At 33.1% G+C, this 26,900-nt stretch overlaps 1 protein-coding gene across 3 annotated transcripts in view; it reads left to right on the top strand.

The window, feature by feature from the left end:
* Nucleotides 1-26,900, top strand: part of SPATA16 (spermatogenesis associated 16) — a 216,199-nt gene that overhangs the window by 22,785 nt on the left and 166,514 nt on the right. For all 3 annotated transcript variants that reach the window (XM_011380541.2, XM_011380532.1, XM_023524814.1), the window contains exon 3: nucleotides 23,815-23,960. In XM_011380541.2, coding sequence (XP_011378843.1) covers nucleotides 23,815-23,960 — 146 coding nt within the window. The remainder of the gene's footprint in view (nucleotides 1-23,814; nucleotides 23,961-26,900) is intronic.

The following is a 26,900-nucleotide window of genomic DNA, read 5'->3' as shown; positions in this document are numbered from 1 at the left end:
CGCCAAAGAGCATGACAAACTGCAACAGCTTTCGTTGACAGGTAAAATGGTGCAGCAATTCAGTGGAAGGCATTTAGAAATTGCAATAAAAAAACCTGCGTTTTAAATCTGGCTCCTCCCCATCCAATCTTGGTGAGCTCTGAGCCTCAGTTTTCTCATTTGCAAAGAAAAAGAATGAAATGTGTTGCTCTATCTCTGATTTCAAGGTGACACCTTAACTCATAAGTGTAAATTTTGTTTTGTTTTGTTTTGTTAAATCTTAATTTCATTCTTTTTGTTTTACTTTTGTTTTTGGAATTTTCTTTGAGAGGGTTCTTCAGCACCCATTAACAGCAGGCTTTTTAGATAGCACAGTTGAAAAACAAGGAGTGTGATTACAATTCGCAATATATGACCTGCTCAGGTCAGAAATCTGCAAGCAGGTTTCACAATCCCAGCCAGGCCTTCAGCCCTGCTCTGCAGAAAGGGCTGCACTGCTGACTCTGGGAGGAACCACACTTCTGCAACTTATTGGCACTTTCTCATTTCCTTCTGCCTGCTGTCCCAGTCTCTTCCCTCTCGCTCATTTTCTCTTTAGTGCCTTTCTCACTCCCCCATTTCAACAAGGCTTACTATAATAATATATCCCTGCCTTTCACGTTCCCAACACAAATTGCCACCACCATTTCTTCAGGTCTCCTCAAGTAACAGAGACGTCCCTCTTCAGAGCCCCTGCTGGCTCACTTCTTGCAGAAACTAATGGTTCCTTATCCTTGTCTTTGCTGATGGCTATTATTGATACAGGCAATCATGCTCTCCATCCCAGCTGTTAACTCCACAGCCTCTTCTGCTTCTGAATTTTTTCCTGAAGCTTCTTTTAAGTACTAATTTCCTCAGCTTTCCACAGATAAGAACATTTCAATAGCTAAGCTGAAATAAACTTGCAGGGACCATCTCTGGAGGAAGAGAAAACATTCCAGACAAAACGCGTGTTCTCACTTCCTGTTTCAGGATTTCCTCTAACTTCTAGTCACAACCTGAAGTGAATTGTTACTCTGAAAGTAAGTTCTTCACTTATGTCCAAACCGATTCTTTACTGAGGTAGTTTGATTCTTATTTTTCCTCATCGCTCTCCTCTGTAGAATTTATCTCTGATTTTGACATGAGATAGAGGGAATCTCAAAGTTCAAAAGTCATCTGATCCAATTACACATCCACTTTTTAGAATACTATTATCCCCAGTGGGTTGTCCAGCCTGAAAAGGAACTCACTTCATTGTAAGTGGTCTTTCCATCCCTGAACATCTCTAACCAGGAGAAATGTTTCACCTGAATTCACTAAAATCTGCCTTCCTGAATGCTCCATCCTCTCTCTCTACTTTCTTCCTTCAGTATGTCACAATAGTTTCCATGGTCAAACACTCGCCTCTCTAGTATCTTGTCACTGCTACTCCAACACACAGCACAGGCTCCTAAAATATAGTAGGCTCTTAATAAACACTTGTTAATGAATGAATGAATGATGTGCTTGTGGTCTCTTCTACACAACAGCACTCTGAATCTAAGACATTTATGAAATATAATCTGGGTTTTCTCCAAGCTATAAGTCCTTAGTTTTCATAAGGAAACGTTTCAAGTTCAATACAGTTCCCTTCCTCCGCTCTTTCTCCAATGTATCTGAATTCATCTAGGTAAACATCAAAAAAAGATGTTATATATAATCATATATGTGTGTATATATATAAATAATTCAGTTGATCTACTTTTCTATATAAAGCTACATCAAAGTATAGAGCATGAGTAAACAAAAACTAATTAAAAGTAGTCATTAACTTATAAGAAATATACTTTGGCACACAAAATCTACTCACAGCTAAGTGGTTTTATTTAGTATTATTAAATTAATTGTTATTTTTGAACAGAGGCTATATCATTGAACTATTTTTAAAGGAAATTTTTGGACCACAATTCTACCAACCTGCTGCGACTGTTATCATTTTTTATTTTTCCCCATCTTGTTTATATATAAAAATAACTTTAAGTTATCATAAGTATATGGCATACATTTTGCATTATATTTTTTCACTTAAAGTTATATTGTACATGTTTTTTATATTATCATTAATCTTTATTATTAAAATATCGGTGGCTTAATAGTACTCTATTAATTTGATATACCATAACCATTCTCTAATTAGTACTGATTTAAAATATTTCGTTTTTTTCCTACTGAAAAAAAGAATATTATATACACACATATTTTCTTCCTAAATATCTTGCCATATTTATAAATATTCTCTTCTCTCTATTATCATTCAAAAGGATTTTTCAGTTTCCATATGTATGAGTTTTATTTATACATATGCCATTCATTTTTAGTTTGATATCAATATAGTAAAGGCTGAAGCCTATAAAACTTTGACTTTTAATTAGAATTATTTATTAAGCCTTAAAACATAATTTTTATAAATATCACAAGTATACTTTAAAAGATATAGTTTTATTTTTAAATGACTAGCATTTTTTTTATTCCCCCAAATATTTCTAAATACCTAATTGATGCCAGGCATTATGCTAGGAACTAATGATCCAAGAATGAACAGGCAGATCCCTGCCCTTAGGGGGTTTAAAGTCTAGCAAAGAATAAAAAATCGAAAATAAACTGTGATAAGAGTTATGACTGGATGATCTGAGACACTACTATCCTTAGACCCAGGCAAGAAAGGACTCTTGCCCCTGGCCCCAGGTTTCAGAGAACTCCACTCTGGCCCTCCTCTACCTGTGCCCCTTCTCACCAGGCAGAGGGGCCATGGACATCTGTGGGGCATCCTGCACATGCCCATCAGGAGCCCACAACCCCACTAGACTCATCTCTGGGTAATGGGGATGCTAGAATTCCTTCATCAAATGGTTAAAACACTTCTAGGGCCAGAGTAGTCCTTTCTAGATCTACCTTCCTGAAGATAGAGGTTGTATTTATGTGTCCATTTGTGATTAAACAAACTCAATGCTTGGGTAGGTTAAGAACAGGGATTGAATGCATGGTCTGGGTTATCCTCACACATGTAGAAGCTCTTCACAGTTCTGGGTGGAGGCAGGAGTGGAAAAGTTCTGGGTAGAGGCAGGAGTGGAAAAGGAAAAAGGAGTGGCCACAGACTGGGGCCAAGGGGCTAGGGCCACTTCTTTCCAAAGTCATGTTCTAGCACAAAACTCTGAAGATTCTGAATATTCTAATTTAAAACTAGATTTCCAGGAGGTTTTGAGGATATATTTGTCAAGGTAGGAGGATGGAACATATTTTATTTAGTGGTTTGTTGGCTTGATTTATACCTTTAAAATATTTAGACATATGGAGTGTGGGCCTCTATTTGTATTCTTGCCACAGGCCCTGAAAATATTGGGGCAGGCCTGGTGCAAGTTGCTATGGGAACACCTAAAAGGGAAATCTAAGCTTACATGAGGGTGTGTAGAAGGCCTCTCGGAGTAAATCCCAGTTCAACGGAGTAGGTTTGGCAGAGTCAGCTCAGCCATAAGATATTCTACTTATTTAATCCACTACATTTGTAGGCTAAAGGTAAAAAAGTTATAAGCTCATCTTAATAGACGCCAAAAGTGCATTAGATGAAATTCAAGAAATAAGACGTGTTCATATTAACTCTTAAAATTCTAGAGTTACAATATACTTTGCTTAATAAAAGGTATTTATGTGAAACTAAGTACCTTCATGATACTTAAATGGTATTAGCAATGTTGCCTTTAAATTTAACCAAAGACAAGAATGTATTATTTAATTATTTAACATGAATCTGAAATTTCCAGCCAGTTCATTTTGGCAGATGTTTTTCTTTTTTCCTTTTCTGGTGGTTTACTGCAAAGTTTTAAGTGAGAACTGTTTTCATTTACTCCACCTTTACTTTGTTCTGGTTTGTTGTCATTGTTGTTATTGGTATATACCCTGTCTTAAAGACATGAGTTCCATAACATTTCTACCTTCTTATTAAAATACACTTTAATTTATCTCAAATTTTTCTCTTTCAAGATTCAATGGAAGTCTCCACTTTCCTCTTTAAGATCTTTTATTTGTTTGGTCAACCATTGCCTGGAGCTGGTGTTTAGATCAGGAAGTGACTCGTTATTCTCCCAAATGGTTCCTGTGTCTCAGTTATTAATCTGCAACTGCTGGAGGCAAATAGCATTCCCTACACCCTCCAGTCTTAACACATAATCAGGAACTTGGCAAAGGAAGAGAATGGTAGTAGAGGTTCTGGTCTTGGCTGGCTATAAGGAACAAGCAGATAATCAAATATAAACAAGTCACATCGCATTTTTAATATGAGTAAGAATACAAGTCTATTTTAAAGTTGTTTTGCCTGGTCACTGCCAGGCATCTCTTAGCTACTGTGTTTGCAGATTCATATTCTCTCTCTCTCTCTCTCTCTCTCTCTCTCCCCGCTACCCCTCCCTCTCTATCTCCCTCATATTTCTAAACTAGAAATTCCCAGATAAGATTTTGATATTTTGATATTCGACATTTGGTAAAAAACTGTTATTAAACAATGACTCATGGAAAGGTAAGACATCTTAATGAAACAGCAGTTTTGATGTTCTCTGGCACCTTCTAAGATTTTACAGTAGAACATTTGAGAACGGGATGCTTCCTATTCCCACAGTATGTTTTCAGAGAAAATATCTCATTCCTAGCTTATATAAGATATATGTCTTTTCTCCTCAACAATTTGGGACCTGTGATAATTTTTTGGACATCAAGCAACTCTCCTACATTAACTAGAAGGCAGGACTTTAAGACGTGTGCTCTTGATCCTCCCTGCAGTGCCATTTTATAAGTTCATAAATCAGGGATTCTATTCAGAATTTGTCTAGTGGTGCCCTGTTCACTCAAATTCAAAGCCTTGGCAGGATCAGAAATTGTCTAAAACTGATTCTTCCATTATCCATCAAGTATAATTTTGACAATGAAAGTGAAATCTAAGATACTACTTCCTAAAATAAAATTCTCCACAGTGGCTTCCCCAAATGTCTCCATGAGACCTCACTTCTCAGCACCCTCGTTCCTCCTTTCTTTTCCATCCCCATTATACCCACAGCTTTACATCTCAGAAAGAATAATCAAATGACAAGTGAAGGGCATTGAGATGGTTTCATCTAGCATTTTGGAGTGTCAACATCAAAAGACCCTCCTTGGTTTCTCCTTTTTGAAGGAGAGCACTTTATTCAGCTCTGCAATTTGCTTGCCTGCTTTCTCTCTCTCTCTCTCCTCTTTACCTGGTCTCTAACTACTTGGTCCTCTGAGAAATTCCTCCACTTTCTTTTGACTCTTCCCTTCTGAAGGGTACTTCAGTGGATTCTGATAAAAGGAGTTCTGGTCTGGGTCTAGGGAATCTCTAACTTAGGGCAGTGCCAAAATTCAAGACCTATGTTCTGTCTCCTCCCAGACTTCTGTTCTAGAAAATCATTCATGAACAAGCCCACACACTAACTGGGTTATTAAAAGGAAGAAAACTAGAATTGCAAATAATCCCATGATTGAACAATGATTAACATCTGTTGATTTTTTAGGGTATGAAATGCGTGGTATGGTGTGGTGTAGTATGGTCTATGTGCTATGTATGGTATAGTATAAGTAATACATAGACATAATTATATTAAACAACTATTTATTGTTTATATAAAAATCAATTTTTACAGCGTGTGATGTATTTTTATTTTCTAAATCTGGCCACCCCATATCATCTCTAATCCTAACAGGTTTGTTTTCCTTTACATATACTCTCACTAATACTCTCACATTTTCAAAAACTAAGAACCAATAAAATTGCATTTCAGGAATAATTTTGTGAAGGAAATTGATAACATTTTGCTACTCATGCACTGCGTAGAAAAATTATCTCATTGACTAGGAGTATGTTAATGAAGAAAATGAGAGTGATTTTGATTTACATTTTTGTGTTATTGAGAATGATAGCTTTGCTATGTACTAACTGGTTGATAAGTGTATACTGATTATTTTAGTTGACTCAGTACTAAGTAATTAAAGATTTTTATTTAAAGTTAAATAAAAGATAAAGTTGGCAGATTAAAGTCTAATAAAGAGGAGATAGAGTAAATTCACATGGAAAAGATATAATAATATCACTGATTTTTCTTCCCTAATGCATTAAAAAATTAGAAATGCAATTTTTGTAATCCTCTATAAAGGAAAAAATATGTTATTTTAGGAGTGATCATGGGATTTTGTTTTTGGAAGGGGATTGCAGATCGTTTTGTTTTATTAATTCAATTTTTTTAGTTTATTTTAAATGAGGACCTCATTATGGATATGGTTTTACTTATTTATGTTCAACATAATATTGTCAACAATGCACTCCTTGAAACTAGGAGTGATTTCAAGTCATAATGAGGACTGCATATAAGATATTTGTGACTTGTCAAGCCCACAAGAAATACAGAGAATTGCACCTGAACTATATCAACTATCTATATCAACTCACTGTCAATCCTTTGACAGTATCATATTTCAGACAGTAACTTTATAAACTTGGGCACCTAGAGAAATTCTTTAACAAACTAAAACATTTTCAGGGTGATATTAACTATAGACATTTTTAGGTATCACATACAGGCAAGAATTACAAAATGGATTTGTACTGAAAACTTTTCCAAGTTCTTGTAATTAGTATAACCATAATGGATGGAAAATACTGGCATGAAAATTTTCTTCTACCCATCTGCAGACCCATTTCCTTCTAGTGTGGAGGACAGCCATAAAGGCTGGGCAATGGAAAAAGTCCGCAGCTGCTCATTGGGTGTTTATGGAAAGTGACATGGCATCAGGGCTCACAAAGAGCCTGAAGGGAGGTCTGCAATACTAATCAAGGGAAAAGCAATTCATCTGGCTTGTTCTGATATCACTTCTTGGCAGTAAAAAGAGACTAAGATAATGTGAAAATCTGACAGTTAGGAAGTGATGAGTGAAAGCAGATACTTAATATCACCTGTCTTTTCTGGTCATCAGGCATCTGTGCTACTTTGAATATTATTTTCAGTGTTGAAATGATTTACATAGAATCACTCAGGTACTGTTCACAATAAATATGAGGTGGCAGCAAATAACATCAGAATTAATGCATGTTTCTAGTTGTTTTAGTCTTCAACTATATTTTAACCAGCTAGTATGTTTTTATCCAAGGAATTCCCCATCCTAAAAATATGATACTTTTAACTCTTTTTGTTTCTCAATGCACTTGTTTTTTTTTTACCTTTGCCTTATTGGAAGAGGTCATTGAGAAGACATGACCACCAGTTGACCTGGGAGCTGGAACCAGGGAATCAGAGACTCCTCAGCCCCTTCCCTGCTCTTGGAAGGTACATTATGCCAGCTGTTCCTACAGCCGGAGTTGTTTCAAGATGCAGCCTTGATAAATTAATGTGTTGTTCAAAGTATTTGGACTGAATATATGACCGAACCCTGTTAAAGCCTATATATAAACTTTTTTTAAGATTCTGGCAGGCAGGTGGGGCAGGGGGAGGCGAGTGGACTGGAGATCTACTCATCTTGTGGTCACTTAGGGCAAACCTCATATGTAAGTTCCCTTGCTTGTTAAACTTGCCACCTCCCAATCTAGAGGGGTCAGTCTCCTTCTCAGGTTTCTCTTTGCCCTTTGTGTATGGGAGCCAATTTGTGAACCAACAGCCATAGCTGATAAGGGATAGATTCTTATAAAAAGGTTTATACATTTCCTGTCTGGGAGCCAGTACCATAGTACCAGTACTATAGTAGCCATTACTTAAATACCAGAGTATTTAAAATTGCAATGGTTGAGAGAATATCTCCTGAGCTGTGAGCTATGTGAGTCTGAATGAAAGCTTAGCTGTTTCCAATAGCTTTGTGACCTTGAGAAAGTCATTTAAACTGCCTAAGTCTTATCATCTATAAAGTAAAAATAATATTAGCACTTATCTCACATGGTAATAGAAACAAAGGACTTAGCACAATTCATGGCATACGTAAATATTCAATAAATAATTGATATTTCTTATAGTAATAAGAAATATTAACAAATATAAGTTACATTATAGTATAATTTACTATAGAAGTGTTCTAATTATTACATTTCCTCATGAGTTTTCTCCTCTCCCATATGAATAGCTGAATATTGAGGTAGAAATATTTTTTCCTTCATACATTTTCTCCTAGAGGCTACCATTATTAGCAGCATATAGACAAACAGGAGATGGGAAGTGATGTCTTCGTGTTAAATCTGTATTTCCTAAGCAAGGTCAGTATAGAAACTCACTTTCTATTTGTCTGGGTAAATCTTTCTCTTTCTTCCGGAAATAGAAAACATTTTCACAGAGCCTTTAGGAGACTCTGATATGAGAGTATTAGTTGATGAGAGAGAAAGTAATCGTTCTCTTCTTGTGCGCTTGGACTGAGAGCCATCAAAGTAAGTTATCACCTGTTCTCACGTCTCTTAAAATCCTGATTAGTTTTCTAGCAGAAGTACTCCTTTCTGTTATGTCTCACCACCAGCTCTAGGAAACAGCATGCCTGCTTTAACATTAAAACTTCAATGACTGTGCTTTAAATAAAGTTTCATCCTTGTATGGGGAAATGACTTGCATGTACTATAAAAACTTATTTTTCTCTGCATAGATCCATAAATATTGCTTTAAAGTCTCTTTCAGGAATTCAGATCCTCTTATCATTGCTTTTATGCCTCTTTTCTCCTAAAATATTTAAATTGGAAAACAATACTTTAAAAAAACTCTGTCATCCCTTCTACCATTTTTCAATTAAACTCATGAGAGCGAGCGAGAGTGAGAGAGATCTAATTTATAATATGAACTATATATTTAGAATCAGAAAAACCGTGTGAACAAAATGTTTCAGAAATAAACGTACAAAAATATGGAGAAAGTATTGACTTTGAAATCAGAAGAATTATTTTTAGTTACTTCCTCTGCTATTTATGAACTGCGTGACCTTGGACATGTCACACAATCTCTCTGAATCTCAGTTTTATTACCCAGAAAATGGGAGTCAGTGCCTGTCTGACCTGCCTCTGAGCTTTAGTGAAGAGCAAATAAGATCATGCATAGAAGTGTTTTATAAATTCCAAATCCCCATTCAAACATTTTTAGCAGTACAGAATTAACTATTCAGCTGTACTTCAGAAACTCTCTTTAAAGGTTCTGAAAAGTTTGCTGCCTTTTATAAGTGGGACTATGCGCTGCCCTGCCATGTTGAAGGCTTGGAATTCACTGCTTCCAGAACATCCTACACCACATAATATTTCTTTGAATGTTGGGATATATTGATAAGACCAGATTATGCAAAAAACACACTGATATTGTACTTGAAAGATTATTGAATAATTTTCCTTTACCCTATTTTTAAGAGCAAACTTTTAAAAAGCCACAATATTGACTAATATATTGTTCCCATCTACATCATATAACATATTCTTTAAATCTTTTATTATCCCTGAGTGGCTATAACATCTCAGCTGTTTAAAATGATTTTTTTTCAGATTTATAACATTTCATAAAAATTTCAGGTGTAAAAAATATTTCTACTAAGCTATAACTATCCCAGCCTCATGAGTATTTATTTTTTAAAAGGTGTTATTCTTCATAGCATAACATCAAGGTGTTAATTTAAACATATATTCTGAGAAGGAAAATATCCATTGGTATTGCTAATTTAAAAACATTTATACTAACCAGAATTTTATACCTGATATAAGAGTAAGGGTTAAATGACCCCAGAACTCCATTCTTTCTGGGAATAGAAAAAGAAATCTCTTGGCATCTGCAAACATTAACTTCTTGTGTATTTTAAATATGCACATTAAACATCTCTGAAATGTTTAAAAAGGGAACTTTTAAAAGACAGTGACACATACCTGGATTCAACCAACTCAAAAGTAACATGGGTACTATATAGATTGAAAGAGTACATCAACTCATATCAGTAATAAAATTATATTGCCTTGTGATCAGATGTGAGAATCTTGCTTCTTTCTCTCCTCAAATTCTTTTTAGAAACAGTTATCTCAAACTTGGGGTATTAACCAGATGTCAGCCCCATTTGAACTAAGTGAGAAAGATGGAAGCTGCCTTAGGACAGCATTTCACAAAATGAATTCCACAAAACTCTAGGCCCTCAAGATGTTCTTTAAAAAAAGAATTTGTATGGGAATGGGATTCTATGGTCAGAGAAGTTTGTGAAATATTATATGCTATATCTTCCTTTTAGATATTTGCAATATGCGTACGTTACGTAGTTTTAATTGTCCTGCGGTCAGGTATATCACAAGTTCATCTGACCTGAGAAATTTTATGATATGGCTTCTTAATATCCCGTAGAACAATTTCAGAATTGTCTCTATCCTGAAAAACCTGTGGTACTAAAAGGAAATACAGTAGCTGTAGAGACCTGGGCATTTATCTTGTGTCATAACTCGCAATGCACACCTTCACAGGAGGATGTGTGGATGAGAAATTTGGAAAAAGAAATTCTTAGAGAGATAGACCTGTTTTTTTGCTTGTAGTAAGTTATTGGTCCCAATTCTTTACTCCTATCCCCACCCAATCATATCATTTATTATACATCCTCACCCTGGCCATGGTCTCAGCCCTTGACATTGGGCTTCACCATGTGACTTGCTTTCACCAATCAGATGTTAGTGGACCCGAAATGAGCAAGGCTTTAAATGTGTTTGCCCAGTTGTCTTACCTTTTTTTATTGCTGATTTTTCTATGAGAAAAACACATCTCAGCTGCTGTTACAAGTCCTAGTTAAACTGGAGTTAACTATCATCTTTGACCCAAGCCTAGCTGAACATAATAACCTACATTGGCCAACCTTAGCCAACATGCAGATGCGTGAATAAGAAATATTTGCATATTGATGTATACCAATGAGTTTAGGGGTAGTTTATTTTGCAGCGTTTTCATGACAATTGCTGACTTATGTACTGCTCCATAGGAGTTTGCTCCAAAATAATTAATACTGCTATGAATGTCCACGATGACTGAAGGAGAACATGAGAGTGCAATCAAGAGATGTACCATAGGGCGATGAATTTGTGAATTATTGAGTTTTTTAATTCCCTTAATTCTTAAGTTCTTGAAAACTATGTCCTGTCAAAAGTAACTTTTTGATCTCTCACTTGTATTATTATCTCAACATTTCTAAAGAAAACATACCATCCTGGGCATCTCAGCTTTTTCCACTTAGAGAAAATGAGGCTATAAAAATTCTTTTATTTACCTTGATTTTAATTTGGAAAGGAAAAAAAAATTGTAGCTTATATGTTAAGACCAAGGATCCCACAAAATTCCACAGAATTTGGAGAATTATTAGCAAATTCTCCAAAATATTAATTTTAATTTTACTGCTATTTAGCGAAGGGAGTGAAGAAATGGACCAGAAACCCCCCTGCCTAGGGAATTGGTAGTTCTAGCTGACAAGCATTGGCCCACCAAGCTGCTCAGTGCTCCCAGCGAAGGTCTTCATCACAAGGACCCCTGTGAGCGTCACAAGAACTATGCTCTCTTTCTCCCTGTAGCGCCTCCACCATCTGTTCTTTTTCTCATCCATATGCACTGTCTAGTCCTTCTCTCCATTTCTACATGTTCTAGGCTCCTCTGCTTCTTAAATTAGTCAACTGTGTATAAAATGTGTGATTGTAGTAATTAAGTGGTTAATGTACGTAAAACTGCCTTACCTGGTTGCTCGATAAATGTTGACCTCTTTTCCTGCCTATCCTACCTATCCTACTATTTCCTATTTCCTTAATGATAGTCCAGTGATATATATATACACATATATATATACACAGACACAGACACACACACACACACACACACACACACACACAGTTCACCGAGTATATAAATATGAATAAAGTAATCATAAATAAGAAACCAGTGTTAATGATAGCTGCTGAGATTTAACTTGGTTCTTATAGAATTTGACTATGACTAATTTTAATGGCCAGCTGAGGAGCACACTATCTAGAACATAAGATCAAGATGAGGATGAGACAGCAGATCTGGTTTTGAATCTTAGCTCTAAAACTTACTGTTTGATAAGTTAATACGCTCTCTTAAACTCAATTTCCATATCTGAGAATAGTAAATAATATTATTTAATAAGATAGCATCTATAAAGAATACTATCTAGTGGGATCCTATATATTAAGGGCTGAGCAAAATGCCAAACACATAGTCAGCAGTTAATAAATGCTAGCCTATTATAATTATTGTACAAGAGCTAAGTTTGTACATAATAATACATTTACTTTATAATACAAATAACTACTTTAAAATAAGCATGCCATTACCATTATCTTTATTTTAAAATCACTACCTTTATGAGCTGAAATGCAGGGACAAGAAGAAAGATTTATTGTATTAATTCATCTCACTCCTGCCACATTTCTAATCTGCTTTACACATCAGATAGCTGGAGTTTAGGGGTATCCTGGAAAAAAAACTGAAGGTTAATGTGTATTATCTACATGCTTCAGAGCTTAAGCAAATTACTGGCTGGTCATATCAAGGTGAAACACAGTGGAATGAACCCACTGTGGCCACGCCTCTATTTGAAGGCTACTTGGGGGGAAAAAAAAAAAGAAAGAAAGAAAAAACGAAGCACAGCTATTTTAACAAATAGGAGTAGGAGTGATTAATTACTTTTTAGTGTCATTCAACAGCTTGTCACCCAGGGAGTAACCTCATTTTTCCAATTCCCATAAATTTAATAGAGGTCACATCATGGCCTACTTGGCTGAAAAGCATTGCTTCTGAAACCCTGATGGTACTTTTAAGTCTACCGATGTGTGAACATAATTCTCTGCATCTCTTAGCCTCACATACTCTGTCTCTCCCACAGAGACACTTTAGTAGATCTATGTGTGGCACCATGTAGAAAGTTATAAGTGATGAGCTCTCTGATTCATTCCTCTTTCATGCAACAAGATGATAGAAAACTTAAAATCAATGGGTGTTATTCTACAGAGTAGAGTTTCTTTCCATTCTGTTAAGGGAATATAAAAAGATATTTATTGAAATTGAAAACTACTAATTATGAGACCCTTGCAGTCTGAACATTTAGTATGGTATCTAAAAAGGAATTTTAAAGATCCCATTGAAATATGTATTGGTTAGGATGGTGGCTAGCTGTTGTGTCTAATTCTCATACCATCGTGTGCATTAACTCACATGAAGAAATTTCTAAAAAGTAGAATAACTGCAAAGATCTGCCAAACACCAGGTGGAATTTCCAAAAACCAAATCTCCAAGGAAGAACAGGTGATAAAAATATTAGATTACCTATATTTATTGCATACCCAATTCAGAAAAACTAGAATGCAGCAGCCCCCAACTTTGTTTAAAGACTTATTTCTGGAGCTCTTGGTGCTATTCCATCCCATAATTCCACTACCAGTACCTCTCTTTTTATATATAATCCCTTTAACATTTGGGAAATGGAAATTGACAAGCAGTGATTTATTTCGCCTTGAGACATGAAGTTGAAGAGGTGGTAAAAGAAAGAGCAGTGAATTCTGGAGGTTAAAATTTGTTTGTTTGGGTTTGGTATTTTTCCTTTCCAATTCTCCTGTCAAAAAAAGTTTTATATGTAAGGCATAACAACAATGAGGTGAGATTCAAGGAGAGGGCCAGGAAGAAAACAGCAACCTAATTGCTAGCAAACACATCACGTACACCAGTCTCTTAACGCAAAGATGGGTCTTTGAAAAGATCATATATAGTGAAAAAAAGAAAGCATTAAACTCAACTGGAATCCATAAACCATATTTTCCAAAAAAAAAAAAAAAAATCATTGTAAATTGTAAGGAGGTCTACTAAAGGTTTAACAGAGGTGCTAGGTACTAAGATTTAAAATAAAATTGTAATGCAAAGAATAATTTAGGACAATGAATCTGATGTAGGAAAGAACTTTTCATTAAAAAAAAAATTAGTTCTAGCCTCTGCTACTAACATGCAAATCATTAGACTTTTATAAGCATAGGTTTTAATACCTAATAAATGAGGCAAATTGTTTTATCTGCTTCATGGAGATAGCAAGAAGTTAAATGTAATTATATACATGAAAGTGTCTTAGAAATTATAAAAAATTATTAGTAATAGAGTCTTCAATACCTTTCATTTTTAGAGATTGTCCTCCAATTTTTTTATTTAATTTTATTACTTACCTGTTCTTTACTTATTGCTTCTAGTTTAAAATTTATTCTGCAATTTAATTTTTAATTGTTTTATAATTTTATTTCTTCCAATTCCCTAATCTCACTTACAAAAAAAATAACAAGGCCAGCATTAAAAACAAAAAATTAGTGAATTAGAAAGCATAATGGGAGAATTAAAAGTCGATCTAAGAATTTGCTATTTATAGAGAAAAGCAAAATAATCAAACTGGAAATTCTAGTTAAGAGATAAACAATAAAAAAACTACGTGGTACTGACAGTGAGAAAGGGAATGATACCACTAGTACACAGAAAGTTAAAATTTTCTAAGAATATAATGTTCTCCACTGTAATGACAAAATTTAAAAATATGAGTGAAACTGATAATTTTCTAGGAAAATATAAATTAACAAAACTGTGGAAAACACTGAAAACCAAACAGGACAACAATCAAAAAAAAAAAAAAAGAGGTGAAAGAAGCTAGGCTCAAATTTTTTTCAACTATTTCAAAATGTTCCAAAGCATTGAAAAGGATGGGAACCTTTCCAATTTGTTTTACAAAGCTAGCATAAGCCTGATACCAAAATGTGGTATATATTTGGCTTCATTCATAACTCAAAATAAATTACATATTTGGGAAAAAATTTAAATATGTATTTACTAAATGAAAATAAATCAATAAAAATTGATTTATTTTAAAAAGCCTAGTTTAGAAATGATCAAAATGCACGAACAAACTTACACATATACATGGCCAATAAACATGTGAGGTAGAGCCCATCTGATAAATAAATTAATTAAACATTGCTAGTACCTAGTATGGATGAGGGTGTAGAGAAACAAGAACTTAAATAATTTGTTGGTAAAACTGTAAAGCTTTTCTGGAGAGCACTTAAATGATGTCTATTCTAAAATAATTTTTTGAATTATGTACTCCTGACTTGGCAAATATAAACATAAGAATACATTATAGCAGATAGAATATAATGATTTGGAAATGATCAAATGTGTGGGCAAGGATGTATGTATAAGGCTATTCTATGTACATTATTTACGACATTGAGAACTTTTAATGTCGCTAGAGAAATTTCTCACCAGGAAAAACATTAAATGGGGATCTAGTAAAATTATGCAGTTATTTTAAAATAGTATACATCTATATTTAACATGAAAATGTCTATAATATATTCAAAGAAATAAATAATCAGTTTACTTAATAATATGGATAATGAATAATATAATTTTTATAAATGGAAGGAAAAAGAGATAGATGATAACTAGCTAGCTATGGATAGGTAGACATATTCATGCCAAAATCTAACAGTGGTTATTTTTTAATAATAGAGTTGTGAATATTTTTTCTTTCTTATGATTTCTTAATTACCTAAATTTCTAACAGTTTAATAGAGTTCTTTTCACTACCGGTGGTGAAGAACCTGTTTTGTTTTTGTCCTAATCTGTTGTGGACTGATACTTTGTTAAATATAGTAGAAAAGAATTATTAGAGAAAAATAAATTAAAAATAAGACAAAATTACAAAAGCTAATTTTTATCCTGAACTTCAACAGACATAATATTTCTCTATTGAATTCTTAAAAGTTTCTAAATGCTTACTCCCTATTTTTGTGCTTATCTCATCATGGATCAGTAGTTTGTTAAATGACATTTTGTAGCACTAATGTAGTGATTAAAGACTTTAGGGTCAGACATCTAGGTATAAATCCCAATTACTAATTCTGTGGTCTGAGAAGATTCTCTGAACTTCAGCTTCCTCTATAAAAAGAATGCTGTGGACTAAACGTTTGTATCCCCTCAAAATTCATATGTTGAAGCCTAATCCCCAATGCAATGGTATTTGGAGGTGGGCTTTTGGGAGGTCACGAGGGTGGAGCCCTCATGAATGGAATTAGTTCCCTTAACGAGGAACGCCAGTGAGCTCTTTCACTCTCTTCCTGCCATGTGAGATTACAATGAGAAGTTGGCAGTTGGCAACCTGAAAGAAGGCCCTCAGAATTTGACTATACTGGCACCCTGATCTTGAACTTCTTAGCTTCCAGAACTGTGAGAAAGAAAAATTTGCTTTTTAAGCCATCCAGTCTACAGTACTTTGTTATAGCAGTTCTGAACTAAGACAATGGGTATAAAAATAGTGCTTCATATTTTGATTATTAAATGAGGTAACAGATATAGAACACTTAGAACATTGCTTGTAACATATTTGACTATTTGAATGTTTGCATTTAGTAGCACTAGTATTGCTTTTATAAAAAATAGAGTAACCAATGGGGAAAATAAAGTCGATGATGCAGCAGATGATCTTGAGATACTCTCCAAGAATGCAGAGGTAAAAAAAAAAAAAAATCAAGTCAGAAAACCTAAAAAATAGAGATAGAATATGCAACTTAAGAATTACTTTTTTAAGAAAGAAAACATGGCAGTTGGAATGGGACCAGTAATCTAATGTGTAACCGGAGAAAACTTCTAAGCGTAAAAAAAAAAAAAAAAAGTCTGAGTATAGAAACACAAGAGAAACAAAAAACTTAACCTCTTTCCAGGCAAAATAGATGAATATAGAACACATCGGGATTCATGGTAATAACTTAAATTATAAGAAGATAGGAAAAATACTATATGTTAGAGAAAAGGAAGAAATTTCGTCAAAGGAAGTTCTTTTAAATTATGTATGATTTCATCAAAAAGTTATGTTTTTACATGCTAAATAAAAGAATATAAATGGAGAACTACATATTTACAAAGAAATTGTCATCTCAAGAAATGTATACTCAGCCATGTTCATTTACATGTATAAGATCAGCAAAAATACATTCTCAAGTATGCATAAGCTCTGAAAAGAACCTCTCCTGAAAAAATTACTTGGAAGTGGGTGCTAGCAAACTGAAAGATGATTAAGAAAAAATAAATTATACAGAAGTCATTATACAAAAAGACTTACCAATTTTCTTCTGTGTATATCACTAAACACAACCCTCGTCTTATGGCAAATGTGCTCAAACAAGAGACCACATAATGAGAATGTGAAGGGACTGATGTGTCCTTTGACAATGGCTTCTCAATAAAACTTTGAAGCAAGCCTCATTATGAGTTATTAGCTCCCGTTATAGAAATCAGTTTATAATTAGACAGGAAAAACCGATGACAAACATTTTTCCTTCGATAGGATTTATCTTCTCATCTAAAACTTCAATTAAAGGTGATTATAATTGTGCTTTTAAAAAAGGGAGAGGAATAAAAGGAAAGACATCTAAATCTTAGTGTGATCATTTTTCATTAAACTTTATTTCAGATAACTGTAGATTCATATGTAATTGTAAGAAATAATGCAGGGAGAGCCCATGTACTTTTTACACAGTTTCTTCCAATGGTAAGATCTTGTAAAACTATAGCATGGTATCGCCACCAGAATACTAACATTGATACAATCCACCGATCTTAACATTTCTCCAGATTTATTTGTACTGTGTGTATATTTAATCCTGTTTAATTTTATGGTGTGGAGATTTATGTATCCACCCACCATGATTAAACTGTACTGTATCCTTCCTGATGTCCTTTTGTAACCACAACAGCCATCACATCCCTAACCCCTCACAATCACTAATTGGTTCTCTCTATCTCTGTAATTTGTCATGTAATCATAAAGTATGTAATCTTTTTGGATTGGCTTTTTCACTCAACATAATTCCTAGAGATTCTTTTAAGTTGTTACATGTATTACTCATTTGTTCATCTTATTGCTGAGTGGTATCCCATAGTATGAATTTACCACAGTTTAATCATTCACCCATTGAAGGACATCTAGATTGCTTCCAGTTTGGGGCTATTATGCATTAAGTTGCTATAAACATGCACATAGGGATTTGTGTATGACCATAAGTTTCCACTTCTCTGGAATAAGTGCCCAGGAGTGCAATTGTTGAGTTGTATAGTAGTTGCATGTTTAGTTGAGTGTGTGTGTGTGTTAAGTTTATTGGGGTAACATTGGTTAATACAATTATATAATTTTCAGGTGTACATTATAATTTAACATCTGTATATTCTATTGTGTATTTACCACCCAAAGTCCAGTTTCCTTCAGCTACCATACATTTGATCCCCTTTACCCACTTCACCCTTCCCCTCCCCCCCATATTTGACCCTTTTACCTCGTCTACCTCCCCCTTCCTCCCCCATCTCCTACCCTCTGGTAACCACTAGTCTATAGTCCATGTCCATGAGTCTCTATTTGTTTGTCCTGTTCATTTGTTGCTTTTAGGTTTATATCCCACATATAAGTGATATCATGTGATTTTCAACTTTTTCTGTCTGGTTTATTTCGCTTAGCATGATTATCTCGAGTTCCATCCATGTTGTCGCAAATGGCTGTATTTCATCTCTTCTTATGGCTGAGTAATAGTCCATTGTATATATGTACCACAGTTTCTTTAGCCTATCATCTATTGTAGGACAGTTTGGTTGCTTCCATGTTGGCCACTGTGAATAATGCTGCTATGATCATTGGTGAGCAAATATCTTTATGGATATTGTTTTTTAAGTCTTTGGGGTAAATACTCAGTAGAGGGACTGCTGGATCATATGGTAGATCAATTCTTAGTTTTTTGAGAAACCTCCATACTGTTTTCCATAGTGGCTATGCCAATTTGCAGTCCACCAGCAGTGGCATGTTTAATTTTTTAAGAAACTGCCAGTTTTCTTAAATAGTAGTTAGCTCTACCATTTTACATTTCTATGAGCAATGTGTGATTGATCCAATTCCTCACCATTCTCAGCTTTTGGTGTTATCACTGTTTTGTCATTTTATCCATTCTGATAAGGATGTAATGATATCTCGTAGTTCAATTTGCATTTCTCTAATGACTAATGGTGTCTAACAATAAACACGTTGAACATCTTTTTATGTGCTTATTTTCCATCTGCATGTCCTTTTCAGTGAAGTATCTATCCATGTCTTTTGCCCATTTTCAAAATAGAGTGTTTTGAGGTTTTTATTACCGTTGAGTTTTGATTCCATTATTATAAGAGAATATGCACAATGATTTCAGTTATTTTTCAGTTTGTTGAGGTTTATTTTATGGTCCAGAATATGGTTTATATCAGTAACTTTTTTATCAGTACTTGAGAAAAATATGTATTCTGCTATTGTTGGATGGAGTATTTTATATATATACATATGTCAATTACATTCTGTTGGTTGATTGTATTGTTCATATCTTCTATATCTTTGCTGATTTTCTTTCTAGTAATTCTATCATTTGCTGAGAGAAGGATATTGAAATACTCAGCTATAATTGTGACGAGTATATTTTAAAACATTTTAGTGTTTTTTTTTTATTTAGGTGCATTTTATTTTATTCAGATTATACATTAAATTTGATTAAAACAAAAGAAGGCAAAAAATGTTCCTCAAAAGTCTGGTGTCTTCACTGTCTGCGCATACCTAAAAATGGAGCAATAAGGAATTAATTGGAAGTTCTGTGTGTTGGGGGGTGCTTTTCGACTGGGTGTCATTATAGAGTGATCTAGATGGGCTGATTTTTTTTCTTTCTCTAATTACAAGTTTTATTGTGACCTTGATTAACAAAATCCAGTAAGTTTCAGATATACAATTCAACAGTAAGGCGTGTACATATTCCATTGTGTGTTCACTGCCCACAGTTAGATTTTTCTTTCTGTCGCCACATATTTGACCTTTTTTAGCCTATCTCCCCCCTCACATTTTAGATTTTTATTTGAAGACATATAAAAAGAAGTAGAGCATATAAAAAGAAATGGAAAACTTACATACAATATACAATTTACTATGATACAAAAACATGAAAAATATGGAAAAACATGGCAAAAACTAATGGCAATATACATGGTGATAGTGTTATAGGAGACTTAGTCTCAATCTTTAGATTTTTTTTGTAATTTTCAAAAAACAGTATAAAATAAGGATATAGATCCTTATTTGTTGATATCTGATAACTCAAATAATGGCATATTTTTCAACATTTTTTGTTTCAATATTTTTTGTTCTCTCTTAGATCTTAAGGGATCACTCAAAATTATGTTCAAGAAATATAATGGGCACTCACTCACCATACAATATTCTAACAAGGGAGAACCTATTAGTAATATCAATCTTGCTAATAATGATTCTAATTATCGAAAAATGTTTGGTTGCATTTTTAAGAAAGGGAAGGTATCCAGAACATATTTCATATTGGTTATTTCTGCTATTAGTGAGCTATATGTTATTTTTATCTGTGTTTTTAAACAAACTTAAGATTATGTGCCACAATTTCTGAAAATAGATTTGATATTTATTTCTTAAAAGAGCTTTGAGATATCTTAGAAAAAGTATTTTATAAAGTATTATCTGGCTTTCATGAAATTATCAAATATATTTACAAAATATGTATTTTCTTGTTAAAATTTGAGCTTGTGATTTTAACACACTATTGAAATCTCATTTAATATCTTCTCATGAAAACAACAACTACACCCATAAGAATTTTCACTGCATTTTCCCTTAAATATTATAATTTGTCCATGCCTCATTCAAAAATATTTTAAGCTTCATTTTGAAATAAAAATTTAACACCTAATATTATATTTTCTTAATTCAGAGTCTTCTCACTGTTATACTAATTAGGCAGCTTAAAAGTTTCTACTCTCTTAACTCCATGACTTATTTCATCAAAGACTTAGCGCATAGTTTTAGACAAATATGACTTGAACAAAGTCACTCTTCTTGCATCCAAACAAATTCATATCACATTAAATCCTTCATCTTCTGGAGAATTAACTTTTCTATCTTTACAAATGTCTCCATAGAAATTTAAAAATTCAGCAAAATATCTGGAATGATTTTCTACATTTACCTATAATTCTACCTTTAAATTAAATATATTTTATAAATGTTTGCCTTATTGCAAAGCCTGTTTCAAAGATGTACAAGAACAAATAAAGCTATCTTTGATAAAATCAAGGAAGTTCTCTATCTACAATACTTGATTAATAAACCAGGATCACCACAAATATACTTAAAGCCTACCCAGGAAGTTACTTCTTTTCTATTTTTATGTGAATTGAAAAATTATCTTTGTCTTTCACTGCTCTCATATAATTTGGTTTCATGAAGTATTCTCTTTAGTATGTTAAAATTGATTATTTTTATTTCTTTTCTGGCCTTGAATCCTGTAGAAGTAGAGACTGTTATAGACATTAGAAGATAAGCATTTATTCCTCCCTTTGACTACGTGTTCATAGACAAAGCCTTTAAAATTATTAAATCCAAAGGTCTGCTTCCTCTTCTTGTGTAGGATCTGAATGTCCTCATGGAAGCTGTTCCCCAACTGCTCCCCACATGCCCCACACATTCATTCTACAACAAGTATGTCTGTGAAAGGAAGCTTGTCTGCCTCATCACATTAAGGAAGAACACAGACAGGAAGAGGCAAAGAATATATACAATGTGCTTGTTTGTTTCTTTTTGTTTCCTATAAAATTTTATGTGATAAATCCAGGAGGTTTGGGAGTTTAAGACTTGAAAAGAAATGCTGAGTTCATTTAGAAGATAAAATTAACAAAGTCTAGAATTTTAATACTATGGTATACTAACAAACAAAACTACACAATTTCTAGTCATTTTTTCTACTGACTTGAGCTTTATAAAGAGCTATGCCATCTAAAAATCTTTTTCTTTTTTTTTTTCTGTTTAACTTTCTGTTTAGGTAGTTCTGGGTCCTGTGGGATCACATTGGTATAAAAGCGGAGATGCTGTCTCAAGCTGCCATGTTCAAACTACAATACTTTCTTAAATTATATTTTAAGATCTGTTTACAACCAGATTGACGTGTGTAAGGTCAGACTTCAGGAAGAGTTATTAAATTAGTGTTAACGTTTTTCCCTTTTATTACTAATTTTAACACGTAATCTTTATGAAGCATCCAAAGTTAGCAGTGACTGAGGTCTTTTCTGTTGTATCTTTCACAAATAGTCTATGCTTTTTTAAAATAATTGAGAAAAGTGTTTTATAATATGTACTTTGAGAGTACTTATAAGAATATGACTAAAAGTTGAACCATTTCTAAAGGATAATTTGGAGGAGAAAAACCCTTACATTTGATTAACTATATGTAGTTGTTACAGGAAGAGGAAAAATAGCTTATATAGCTAAAGAGCTCTTATAATTAATAAAAGGATTAACATGTCAATGGAAATAGACAAGGAATAGAAAAAAGGAATGTACACAGAGCAAAATAGCCAAAATTTATGAAAAAGACCTATCTAATGCAAATTAAGAGGTAAAAGCAGTAATTTTTATCTGGTAATTAGTAGTAAACAATAAATATTTATTGATCGAATGGATGAAATAACATTTTAACCTATCAAATTTGAAAAGTGTTTAGAAAATAATATGAATTCTCAGAATTGACAGGATATCAGCAAAAGATAATATAATCAGATAACTAGGGATGTTAAACATCTAGATTCTAAATTCTTTTTAGTTTTATAAAGGTAAAAGTAATAGAAATACATTTTAGAACAAAATATAGCCATTCTCAGCCAAACTGCACTTTAAAAACATAATTGACAATAATGTTAATGTAAATGGCAAGTCAATCTTGACTTAAACTATAAAAGAAAATTTAAACTATATCATTTAAACAAACAGGATTTAGGATGCAAGAAATTTTATATTAACATATATACAAATAAATATTAACTCCAGATATTATAATCTCTAGTGAGAAAATTTCCCCCATTATACCCACAGATGGAAATAAAAAAGAGCAAAGATGCAGATATCCTAAATAAAATCACTAAACAGAAGATGGAGTTTCTCCTTCCCCATCAGCCTTGATTCTAAGGAACAGTAGGAAATTCTGAGGGGGAAAAAAGTACTGATCTACCTTTGTCATTATACTGATACTTCTTAATGTTTGGGGTTCTCCAAAATAATTATTTTCTTCTTCTATAGTTTATCCATAGTGCCCAGAAACCATTGAATTCCTGGAATTTTTATTAAGAATTCCACATTCTTGCCATGTTTTTCAGATGTGGCCTCTGCCAATAAATTCTAATAAATTTTTACTTCTTTTCTTTCAATAACATCCTAGAGAATATGATTCAGACTTAAATTAATCACTGATGATGTTAATGGCTCCTAGGAGTTTACTTCCGATACCCCTTATTATATTAAATCAAACTTGATAGTGTGCTAGATCATTGCTCAGCTGGGTTTTCATAAAAGCACTGGTATTTAATATGATTTATACCTGGTTTTCTGTTAACATCTTTGCTTATCGTGTGCTTTATTTTTAAAACAGACATTCTCAGCAAATGGCATTCCTTTAAGATATATCATACTTTAAAAATATTTTACAGGAAGCATTTTACAGTAAAATGTGTTACTTATTTTTTATTATAGTCACATAATAGTGAACAGGAACAATTTATTTAATTTACAATCAAAATATTAATATTTTACTTGTAGTTTGCAAAAAGAATGTGTGCATATATATGTTTTGCTTATCTAAAAGATCAATTATATCCCAAGTTTATTAGGAAATTTAAAGTACTGTATTTTTTTAAGCTTTGCAGCAAAGGGGCAGCTCTGGGGAAACCATTTGAAGCATCTGCTGAAGATATAGCAAGCGTGGCAAGTTTTATTGAGACAAAGCTTGTTACATGCTATCTACGGATGAGGAAACCTGATCTTGCCTTAAATCATGCGCACAGGTAAAATGAAATAATAACTACAAGTAAGTACTATCTATGCAAACAAAGGGTATTATGTAAACTTATAGTATCAATTTCTTTTCCATTTAAATTTAAAGACAAAACAACAACAAAAAACACAAAGGGCATCTCAATACCTGATGAAAGATATAGACATAAACAACTATTTCATAATTCAGGGCAAAATAAAAACGCAGATAACTGTAGTAGCAAATTACTGCAGGAAAGAGAAGGGAGAAAAGGTAAGTAAGGGAGGTGATATTAAAGGATGAGAGGATTTCCAAAATTGCACAAAATATGGAGAATGGTGGAAGGAAATTCTGTGAAACGTGAGCTAATAAGACTTAAAAGTGTATGGCTTATTTAGTAACAGCATAGCTGACTTAAAGGAAGCCATGCAGGGTGTGAGAGCTGTCCACAGGAACGAAACACGTTTTATCTATGTCCTTAAAGATTTATTTTTCCTATTTTTATTCCTCTTCAGAACTCTGTATCGTTACATTATCTTGTGACTTCCAAAAATTCCCAGGGTTATTCAGGCCTATCTTTTTTTTCTATTAAAATATTCCTCTCTTATGGTCTATTTCTTAATGGGTAATAATCAGTTTAATCTACAGGATAATAATCAGTTTAATCTACAGTAAAGATAAAGTGATTATGCTATGCTTTTCAAATAACTCTTTTGTTAGAATTATGATGCCTCTATCCCTCCCGCCTTAGAGCAATTTACCTAGAACATTTGTCTTGTCTATTCTCTGATCACACATCCTATACCTCTTTTGGACACAAATAGCAAAAGTATACAAACATGAAAGCAAAACTCTCGCCCTGTTAAATAACCACTGGAGAACATAACTATCAGTTATACTAATAAATAACCACTGGGGAATATAACTATCAGGTATACTAAGACCTGTTATGTAAGTAGATCTGCCAACATGGTGAAAGTCACTTACGACCTCACATTCACAAGAATGAAAAAGTCCTACCCAAGATTCTTCACAGCCCTAAGGAAGAGCTTTAGCTCATAGGATTAAGCTTGACATCAAGGACCAATAGACAACAAAATAACCTGCTTGAAAGAAATTCTCCTGCTTAAATAAATGACAAAACCTAAGGCAGATTCTCTTTGACAGCAAAAGAAAATTCAACTCTGTATTTTCTGGAAACATTTTATGCAACTATAGTTTCCAAATCCAATATCGAGACATGTGGCCTGTCCAAGAATTATATTCTATTTCCATTTGAAAGAACCAATATTGGATATGTAACACGTATTTCAGTATGTCAAAGTATTGGGATTTCTGGGCACTTGATTGACCCATGAGCACATTGGGAAAATATTTTAAATCAGAACTAGCCCTCAAAATGTCTAGGCATATGTAAACAATAATAAATTGAAATTCTGAAAGTAATTATATACCACCTTCTCCATGTCTTTCACTACACATAAAAAGGGCGACCAACATAGCCTACACTTTAAGAAAAATATCTCCTGGATATTAGAATGGTTTGATGAATTTTCAAAACCCTTATAATAATAAAAGTTTCCCATTGGTATGATCAGGTCAAAGTTCTATTCACTCTTATAAAAATACATAATGAACATGGATCAAAAATTCCACTAAAATCCAAATATAAGAAACAACTAAATGTTACAATTCCTGAGGACGAAACGTTACCTTCATTAAGTCAGTATTTAGATTTAAAAACTTTTGTTTTAAAACTGAGAATGTTCTTTCAAGACCTTGAAAATTACTGGGGAGAGGATATATAATGATGAATAGTAAAATGATCTTTCCTATTATGCTAGAATTAACTTTTGTATCCTTTTTTTCTATTGTAAAATAATTTTTGCTTCTGTTCCTAAAATGAACATTAAGAAATGCAAATCAATAGAGGTTAAACAGTCAATTCATACAATTAATAATGCACCAAGTGAAATAAATCATTTTTCTGTGCTTGTCATATTGCAGAACTGCAGAAGTCAATGCATATGATTCTAATATTAAAATGTTTTTAAAGATCTCAGATTTAAAAGCAGATCCTGAAATATAATCAATAAATATATTTCTTAATGAATTAATTAATTAATCAGGATACTCAGTCTATAAATATCTTACAACCATTAGTTGTACTCTGAATGCAAAATTTTGCTTTTGTATTTTCGCGTTGTGATGGTTAGTAGTAATCACGAATCAAGACTAAAATATTCCTTTTTTGCATTTATTTGCATTTGCTGAAGCATCCTTTCTTTAATTTTATGTAAATGTGAAGCCTACTGCATATCTTTAGGAGCTTTGTTAACACAAAAATTAGCTTAAAACTATCATATAGTTGTGTTTCTGATAAAAATAAGTGCATGTTGTTTTGTCTCGTAGAAGAGTATGAGAACCATAACTCTATAGTTTTAAGTTCAACACAGATATATTTTGAAAATAATCAGCTGAGTATTGCCATTTAAAATATGAAAAAGTGATGCAAAGGCTCTAGAGACAATTATCAACAAAAAATTTTTTTTCTAATAACATATCCCAAGTATCAAACATGGATATCATTTTTTTCTTTTATTTCAACCAAAAGTAATGCCTAGATTCACCAAATACATCAACTCTGTGCTCACTTCATCAGATGCGTGCCATTGTTTGTCAGTAGGTGTTTTGAACATCCTAAAACTGATTCCTAATTACTGCTATCTTATCAAGATTAGAAATTAGGGTGTAACTCTTTCTTATCATATAATTATATCTTGAGGTACATAATTGTAAAGATTCTAATGATACATGTCACTTTTTCCCGTATTTCTCACCTTTAGATTTTTGTGTTTTTGTTGCAGAATTTTGATGCCACAGGTGCCAGCCAATATAAAGTGTAAAATACCAAATATGTAGAAAAGATTCAATTTTGAAAATTATTTTATAATTGTGGCATTTACATTTT

The sequence above is a fragment of the Pteropus vampyrus genome, unplaced genomic scaffold, assembly GCF_000151845.1.
Source record: "Pteropus vampyrus isolate Shadow unplaced genomic scaffold, Pvam_2.0 Scaffold12, whole genome shotgun sequence".
NCBI classification, from domain to species: Eukaryota; Metazoa; Chordata; class Mammalia; order Chiroptera; family Pteropodidae; genus Pteropus; species Pteropus vampyrus.
Note: the sequence above shows the minus strand (reverse complement) of the source record. Positions and strands in the feature narration are given on the sequence as shown.